Genomic DNA, 9,753 nt, shown 5'->3' with positions numbered 1-9,753 from the left:
TTTAAATTTTGGATTTCACTAATTGTTTGAAAAATGTATCAAAGGTTGTATGTAAAGACCCAGAACTTAAAGAAAACGAATTCATACTTTAAATGTAGAAGCAAACAATAATGTTAGGATTTACATTCCTTATATTGTAAATTAGAGTGTCCAATAAGGTTATGAAAATGTTCTTTTTACAGTGGTTCGTAAAAAAATAAAATAAATAACTAAAAATAGTAAATAAATGTTCTAGGGGGTTAACCTCTACTAACACTTGATGGAGTCCGAGAGGAAACCTACTCATAATCTTCTATTGATCAGGATCTAGATCTTAATCTTCTTGATCTAAAATGGTTAATAGGATTGCGAGTTATACTAGGCCAGTAAAAATATCACACTAATCACTGATATGGAAATTGAAGGTTAGTAAAAAATATAAAATAGCTAATTGAGCCCTTAATTTAAGTAAATTCATTTAACATAAAGAAAACCGTTTATTCCATACCTACCATTACGAGTTTTTCAAAATTAACCTATAAAGCCGATTACTCAGAGAACATTATGATTTTATTTACAATTGAGTAAGATCGATAATTTTTCTTTTTACCTATTTACTGGAACCCTTGGGGGTCCATAGAGATATTCTTCTACTCGTGAACCCAATATTCAGCTTTGTCAATTAACCCGGTCGTTTTCATACCTCGTCCGGTAATGGACTCCAAACACACGATCACCTCGATATCCAGATTTGCGTATAACTCTTCAACCTACTCTTAGTTATATGAATGTTCCTCCTAATTTTAACTATCTTGGTTGTGATCTCATCTACAAGATCTAGCGCAAACAATTTTCTATCACCTACCTCTTCCTAACAAATCGATTACCTACAGGATCGACCATATAATGTCTCGTACGGGGCTATATGGATACTTACTTGATAGCTGTTATTGTAGGCAAACTCTATCAAGGGTAGGTGATCATCCCAATAGCCTCCAAAATCTAGAACACAAGCTTGGAACATATCATCTAGTGTGCGAATTATCCGTTCTAATTGTCCATTGGTTTGAGGGTGGAATACGGTGCTGAGAGACAGTTTTGTTCTCATTGCTTGCTAAAAATTAAAGCAAAATTAAGGTAAACCTAGGGTATCTGCCGGATGCCATTGTCGTCGAAACTCTATGTAGCTTGACTATCTCCTAGATATAGATTATTATTATCTTATCTAAGAGGTCGGTCATTTTGATAGTCAAGAAATGAGAACACTTGGTGAGCCGATCAATAATTTTTCAGATAGTATCATGTCTCGAGCGTGCCTTAGGAAATCATGTTACAAAATCTATGGTGATATGTTTATTTTTCTACTCCGAGATCGGTAATAGCTGAAGTAACCCACCTGGGCATTGATGTTATGCGTTAACCTGTTGACATACAAGCACTTGGAGATGAAATCAACGATTTCTCTTTTCATCCCACTCTACCAAAAACGAGATCGCATACTTTGATACATCTTAATACTTTTGGAATGTATGGTGAACTTTGAGCTATGGACATCTGTCATGATGTTCCTCTTCAATTCACTGTTATCTAGAACACACACCTTGTCCTAAAACCTGAGCAACCCATCGGTAAAGACTCGAAATTCTAGATTTACTCCCTGCTCTATATCCTTCCTTAGAGTTGTTAGGGTAAAATCGGTCAATTGGGCTTTCTTTATTCTCTGAATCAATTCGAGTTGGACAATTAGATGGGCCAAGTATGTAATCCTCTTCAAGTCCTAAAGCCATATATGTTGTGCAGCCCCTATTAACCTACATTCATAAACTATTAAGTGAACCAACATACCGCACTTTTTCTACTAAGCGCGTCGGCTACCACATTGCTCTTACCCAGGTGATACAAAATCTTACAATTATAATCTTTGAGGAGTTCTATCCAATGCCTCTGACGCATGTGGAGATCCTTCTAAGTGAATATATACTTCAAGCTTTTGTGGTATGTATAAATCTCAAAAATCTCCTCATATAAGTAATGACGTCAAGTCTTCAAGGCGTGGATAATAGTGGCAAATTCTAAGTTATGGGTGGGGTAATTCTTTTCATGACTCTTCAACTGTTTAGACCCATAGGCTATAACCTTCTCATGCTGTATTATAATACAACCCACCCCCAGATAAGATATATCATTATACACTGTGTATCCACCTGTCCCACTCGGTATAGCCAAAATTGCTGCAATAGTCAATCGCTTCTTGAGTTCTGTAAAACTCCTTTCGCAATTCTCGTTCCACTCAAAATTGACGTTCTTTTTTATAAGTCGGGTCAGAGGAGTGGTTAGACAAGAGAACCCTTCTACAAACCTACGGTAATAACCTATTATTTTCAAAAAACTACGAATCTCCTTAACTAAAGTAAATCTTTCCCAACTGAGTACTGCCTCAACTTTCTCGGGATTCACTAACACCCCATCCTTGGATATTATGTGCCTTAGGAAAGTAATCTGTTCAAGTCAAAACCCACACTTACTCAATTTTGCATACAGTTTCTTTTTTTTGAAAACCTATAAAACCTTAGTCAGGTGATAAATGTGTTATTCTCTGTTCTTAAAATAAACCAGGATATCATCAATAAACATAAAGACGAATTGGTCTAGAAATTACCTAAAAACCCTATTCATCAAGTCCATAAAAATGGTAGGGGCATTAGTTAGCCCAAAAGGCATTATCAAGAACTCATAGTGTCCGTACTTAGTTTTGAATGTTATCTTGGGAATGTCCTTTATCCTAATTTTCACCTGATGGTAACCCGAACGCAAGTTTATCTTAGAAAAAACATGAGCACCTTGTAACTGATCGAAAAGAATATCAATCTTGGGGAGGGAGTACTTATTCTTGATTGTGACTCTATTCAATCCCCTGTAGTCAATAAATAACCTCAAGGACCCATCTCCCTTCTTTGCAAACGTGATTCCAACACCCCAAAGAGAAACACTATGTCAGAAGAACCCACTATCCTGCAATTCTTTGATATGTTTTCTCAACTCTTCTATCTCTATATGGCTCATGCGTTAAGGGACAACTAAGATGGGTTAGATGCTAGACTGAAGATCTATGGTAAATTTAACTTTTTTATCTACTAGTAGTCTGGGTAGTTCATCAGAAAATACATCCGAAAATTCTCGAACCACAAAAATCTCTTAAATGCAAACTTTTTTCTTAGGTTTTTCTAATGTAGAAAAGACAATTGAGTTAAAGTGGCATATAAACAAGGCAATCACCGTGAGGGAATAATATTTAAAATTTTTATTAATATTGTAAATGACTCTTCATTAGAAGGATTGAATACAAGATTCTTGCGGAAATAATCTACAGTGGCGTGATACGTCGCTAACTAATTCATTCCCAGAATTATATCAAAATCCCATATGTCTATTTCTATCAAGTTTACACTCAATTTTCTATATGTTATGTTTACGATACAAGCTTTATATATGACCTCCCTAGTGGTGTCCTACTCCTAAGAGTAGACATAAACATCACAAAATCAAGATTTTCAAGTAACACATTCAATTTTTTTGTAAAAGTATATGAAACAAATGAATGTGAAACACCAATATCAATCAAAATATATCCAAGATGATTACAGATAGTGTACGTACCTGTATCACGTCCGGGTTAGCTTTAGCATCCTGCTCGGTGAGGTTGTAAGCTTTACCCTGAATGGGAGGTCTAGTCTGATTCTGATTTCACAGGAACTCTCACTCAGTTTAGTTAACAGTTAGGTTTGGATTGATTTATTATATAAGACAAAGCTTTTAAAGTCATGTTCACAAAAAATTATATTTTATGAAACCTTTGTGTGTAGAAAACAAAAGTTCAAGACTTAAAAAAAAAAAAATGAATTTAAAGAGCTTAGTCGAAGCTTTTATGGTTTACGGATAGTTTATGAATGTAAAAAAAGATAAAAGTATACTATCGAAGATTAAAATGTTGGATAGTAAAGATTTTCTCTTTTATTTGTAGTGTAGTAAATCATAAATTAGCTTGAAAATAAATTTAAGAATTTTTAAAATGATTTTCTCTCTCAAAACTTTATTTTTCAGAATTTTGAGTTTTAATGTATTATAAAAAAAAAAATGGTGCTACATAACACATAAAATGAATTTAAGTTTTTATGTTGATTTAGTGTAACATATCACATAAAATGAATTTAATTTTTTTTCTATGTTGAGAAAATGCGGCGTAATATATTACATAATTATTTTTTGAAAAATAGAGTTTAGTATTTTGTGTGAAACAATTGTTTAAACATGAATATGATTTTTTTTTTCTTTTAATGAGAAAATGTAGTATAACATATTACATAATCATTTTTTGGCAAGAAAAAAACCGTAATATTTTTTTGAAAATTGTTCAAAAAAGAATTTCAAAGTATATTAAAGATGGAATAAATTTGTGAAAATAAAATTTAAAAAATCGTAAAAATTTTCTTGGTGTAATGTGTCCCAGAGTGCACATATCTACCATTTAGGAAGGTTTCTTCATCTTTTTTTTTTAAACATGTATAGCGTATATGTATTCACTACGACAGGACATACATTGTAGTTACAAATTAGAGTTGTAATGTTATATGCATTAAATGCATCATATATGAAATTTTTATGTCTCTAACGGCTATAGACTTTTTTCACTAAGAATACTTGGTTTCTAACAAGATTTTGTGAAGATTCATAATTTGAAATTCATATTTTACTTCTGCTTATAATATATATTTAAAGAGAGAAATTTCGGTTGGTTTATTCTTTCAAAATTTATGGGATTTGTAAAACAGATGAGTGTATATACCTCTCTGTTATGTTTTTGAATTTTGTAAAAGAAAAATATATTGAATTGTGAAATAAACACAACATCTTCAACTAGCTTTTGTAAGAGAAATTGAAACAGATAATAAACATCTCATGTAAGTTATTCAACTTGATGACATAAACACGAGATTGGTGTTCAAAAGTTTTATAAATTAAATTTTCCCACAAAATTTGCCATAAAAGATACCAAAACACAACCAGAACCAGAAATTAAATCCTCCCGTGTCTACCAAAAAAAATAAAATGGAAGTCAGAAGTTGTAAGATTTTCACCATCCAACTCAACAAAGACAAAACACAGCTTGAATGACCATTTCGGATAGATCCGATCAATCCGAAGCACAACTCCACGACAAGGCACGTAGGAATTCAAAAAACACGGTTCGATGGGCCCATGGTACTCTTCAGATACAAGCACCTCACCTGTATTCCACATTGAATTATGATCTGATCCCATAAAAACAATAGAGTCAAGTGAAATGAAACTTACATTTTGCCAATTTTTCTTCAATAATGAAACAAGGAAGTTGACGCTCATCTGAACATTCTGAAAAATCTGTTTCTCTTCCATAGCACAGTTCCCAACAGCTACTCCCATGCAGAGCACCTTCTTCAGCTGGAATTTCACTGTGGCCTTGGTCTCATTGACTTTAGACTCGAGAGATTCTTGGTGAGTAACAAGAGTAGGGAACTTTCCTGTTTGTGAACATAAATAGATAAGCTAACAAACAAAGATGTAGATTCAAATAAGCTAACCATGATGTGGACGTTTCTTCACAATACACAATTAGCATTAACATTCATGAAACTTGGTTTTCCATGCACCAAATTGAAACCCAACCAGGAAGGAAGAGAAATTTTAAACCAACAGAATTGAGAGAAAAATCCAGTTACTTAGAAACTTCACAATATGTGAACATAATAGTGCTCTGCAAAATATGAATGATAAAATCAACAGGTAGAACAGAGAGGAAATGGTTATATTTGACACTCTGAAAATAGACACTTGCCTGCCTTGTTAAGACCAGGGCCTAGAAGACGAGGAATCTGCTTAATAACTGATTCTGATGCTAAAAATGCATGGTACTTCTTGGCAAGCTTCTTAACAAGTTTCTTGTTCTTATTTAATTTCTTCAAGCCTTCCACATCCATATAATCCAAACCTATCTTCTCTGCCTGCAGCAATTATGTCAACGAAAAAACCTTCAGTTCTAATTGAACATAAAGTGAATATAAAAACTAACCTACGCTAACACAAACCTCTCCTTATTGTTTAAAAAAAAACCAAAGACAGAAGGTTCAAAACCAAGCAAAATTTAAAACACCAAAAGCTTAGCCTTGGCAGCCAACAATCACTAGATGAGAAATCTTAGAAAATATAGAACAGTATACACCAAAATCAAAACATTACCAACTCATTAGAAGAAAGAACCATCAGAAAAAAAGTTCGAAGACAAAACAAAAATTCATTGCATTTAAGGAGACCATATGGAGGAGAGAAGTGGAACCAACAGTTTTATCACATTCAAATAGAGCAGAATCTTACCTCTTCCACATGTTGGGCGTCTCCAAGCATGCAGACCTTCATCTTTGGACGAGGAATGTGTGGCAACTTCACAGAACCACTGAAACGTTTGTCCTTTTGGGGATCATAGTTCTTTAGCCCAATCTGGAGTTCAATGGTCTCAGTGAAGTTCCGCTTTTTCTCTTTTGAAGCATTCACAATGGTGGAGATAGCTTCCCTCAGTGCATCACTCTGAAGCTTACTGTAGCATATGAAGCAAAACAGCATATGAAGCAAAACATAGATTTAGAACAGGAATACCAAACCAAAAGTTCAGAAGCAAGGAGGAACCCAAAAAGGTAATAATAAATTATGTACAGTGACTTTTAATTATGTTGTACAGGGGGGACACCCCCTTGGTGTCTGTACTTAATATACTTCCTTTTTATCTCGAAAAAAAAAAATTATGTACAGTGAACAAACACGGGTAAAAGTATCACAGTAATAAAAACTAGTCAGTTCATGAATTTCAAGCATTCCAACTTCACGAGTTTATCATGTCACTTCCATGACAACTTAGGCACTTACTAACTTCCATATTGTAAGGACTGCAAGGACTATCTAAAATAGCAAAAGCACATTTCAAATAAAAGGGTTACAACAAAAGTCATAAAACCTGAATTCCACATAACAGTATTAAAGCAAAGGTACAAATTTATAGTTACTAAAAAATTGTCTACAAAGAGTGACATATCAATACGTCCTATCAATGAAAGACGAGAACAGATGGCATCGTTGGCTCCTCCATTCATTATTCTGATTCACTAACGACCATTAAACCACATAAGATTTAAGCAACAAAAGCATCTTATCAGGAACTGTTTCTTGGTACAAATTTACACACACATATATATATATATCAAACCCTGTTTCTAGCTACAAATATTTACACACAAATATAATAGTAGAAATGAACAGGAAAAAGAAACCATAAGGACCGTAGACTGTGTTTGTGCATATACAAACATATATGTACAGATACATAAATATACACAGTATAATCATCACGCACAAACCGTATGGACTATATAAAGATAAGAAACATAGTGTACACACCTCATACTGAGAATCTGGACTTTACAAGCCCAACCCTATTGATTTGCTTCCTGTTAACAAAAATTCTAACAAATCAAACATGTACCAAATTAAAAATTAAACAATCATGGAATGAAACATAGAAGATACTACCTGCCTTTCGTGCTCTCCATTGAATAAAACCGAAGAACAAACAAATCAAAGAATAATAGAATGAATACCGTGAAAGCTATACCTGCCACAATAATAAGATTCCGCGGCTGACAGGAAAAACTAAGAGAAGAAAGAAAATGGGAGAAATTGTGGCCGGCTTAGCAGAGAAACCAAGGAGAAAAGTCTAGGGTTTTTTTTGGGTAGGGGAGGCTGGAGGCCGCGGTGAGCAAAAAGAGCATAGATGGTTAAATGGCAGTCGGACGGATAGGGTTTGGGGTAAGGGGAAAGAATAGGTTTGGGCTGGGCTTATTTGTGAAAGCTTTTTTTACTTTTTCTTCTTTTTATTAACATATTAGTAACAGTAATAATTGATAATAATAAAAATAAAAATAAAAAATTACAAAAATATTAATTGCGATAATGTTAATAATAATAATAGATAAACAATAATTTTTATTTAAAATTTATTTAAAAATTAAGTGATATTTAATTCAGAAAAATTAGGATATTATACCAATCATAACTTAATTTTTTTTATGAAAGATATATATAATTAATGAGATTTAAGTAGTGAGAATATATAGTGTATAATTATAAAGTTTGTAATTAATTAAAATTTTAAATAGATATTTATTTTATATATTTGTAATTAAACGAAAAAAATTATTTTATATTTAAAATTTTAAATAAATTATTAATATATTTTAATATTTAAAAATAAAAAATAAATAATTATATGTGCATTGGTATTCAACAAAAAAATAAATTATATTTTTATATTTAAAATCTTATGTAGATAATTATTATAAATATTATCCCTGTAATTTTATTTTTATATTTAAAATTTTAAAGAAAATGAAAAATATTATGTGATGCTTTTTGGTTTATTTTTATATATTTACACATATATATTGTATATACACATTCAGATAGTAGATTTAGTGAAAAAAATTGAGTGAAATGTGTAATAGTGAGATCCAAAATGTTGCATGTGAATAAATTAAAGTGCATATGTATAAAAGGTTTTTGTTATTTGGTTATTAAATTTATAAATTGTTTTCAAGTCGTGATTTTTTTATGAATACAAAAAAGTTTTTTATTTTATCTACATTTTATTTTCTATGAACTTTAGAAGTTATAATAAATGGATATTAATTTTAAAAAGCTTTACAAGGACAATTAATTTATTTTATTTAAATTATATAAATAATAATGATGAGTAATAGGAAAAATAGATATACAATAACCTTTTTCTTAATTTTTTAACTACTATTTTTAGTTACACAAAAAAAAAAAAGAAAAAGATAAAGAATTCTTTTGGCTCTTTCCATAAAAAATTTTGAAAAAAATTTATTTTGCAAAAAAATTATAAATTGATGGATCAAATTTTGACCAATATTATTTTTGTGACTAAATTAGAACACATCATAATTAAAAACTAGATTATAAATTATTTCGATATCATTTAAAATTAGAAAGAGTGTTTGATTTAAAAAAAAAAAAAATAATATTTTTATAATTTTTTAATTTTATTTTCTCAAAAGGTACAGTTTTAATCTTATTATTATATAAATTTTAAAGATAAAAGATTAAACTAAATTTTTACTCTTTATACTTATCTATTTATATTTATTTTCTAGCATAAATTTAATAAGCAGTTATTATAACGGCTTGTCTTCTCTATTGAGATACGAACACTCCTACACATATAAACCTGCTAAATTGCACAACAATATGTTAAAATTTAATTATACATCCCCTGTACAAATGTACAAATCATGAACCTCACAAAAACTCTTCATATTACATTGCTATAATATAATTAAATCTATTTTACAAAATAATACTCTCAAAATTGTTAAAGGTTCATTTAGAGTTTTCTTTCGACTTTGAACATACTCCTGATCTCAACTGATTTACACTGGAGTGTGAACTACAGTGAGTTTCACGTGCTCAATAAGAAAAAAAACAGTTCTCATAACAAAAATATGCACTCACTCAACCACTTAAGATTTATAAAACTGATGGAGATTTTTACCTAAAACAAATTATCAAGCATAGAAAATAATATAGCAATAATGATTCCACACATCTCAATAATTTTCTTATTCACTAATGATTTCTCTAATATTACAATTATTCTAACATCACATTCATATA

General features: G+C 31.0%; 1 protein-coding gene across 1 annotated transcript; it reads right to left on the bottom strand.

The window, feature by feature from the left end:
* Positions 1 to 4,971: 4,971 nt before the first annotated feature.
* Positions 4,972 to 7,843, bottom strand: LOC110824705 (large ribosomal subunit protein uL1z). Its single transcript, XM_088223148.1, has 6 exons — positions 7,676 to 7,843; positions 7,462 to 7,511; positions 6,388 to 6,607; positions 5,852 to 6,017; positions 5,332 to 5,537; positions 4,972 to 5,264 (listed from the first exon to the last, which is right to left on the bottom strand). The coding sequence occupies exons 2-6, from the start codon at positions 7,464 to 7,466 to the stop codon at positions 5,211 to 5,213; spliced, it is 651 nt and encodes a 216-aa protein (XP_088079274.1). The 5' UTR covers positions 7,467 to 7,511; positions 7,676 to 7,843; the 3' UTR covers positions 4,972 to 5,210.
* Positions 7,844 to 9,753: the final 1,910 nt, after the last annotated feature.

Source organism: Carica papaya, chromosome 6 (assembly GCF_054855325.1).
Source record: "Carica papaya isolate Zhongbai chromosome 6, ASM5485532v1, whole genome shotgun sequence".
Lineage (NCBI taxonomy): Eukaryota > Viridiplantae > Streptophyta > Magnoliopsida > Brassicales > Caricaceae > Carica > Carica papaya.
Note: the sequence above shows the minus strand (reverse complement) of the source record. Positions and strands in the feature narration are given on the sequence as shown.

Excerpts from the sequence above, each read along its gene's own strand:
- LOC110824705 (XM_088223148.1), bottom strand. Across the intron at positions 6,018-6,387 it reads ACGCCCAACATGTGGAAGAG|GCAGAGAAGATAGGTTTGGA; the intron begins GTAAGATTCTGC and ends TAATTGCTGCAG. Across the intron at positions 5,265-5,331 it reads TGAAGAAAAATTGGCAAAAT|GTGAGGTGCTTGTATCTGAA; the intron begins GTAAGTTTCATT and ends TGTGGAATACAG.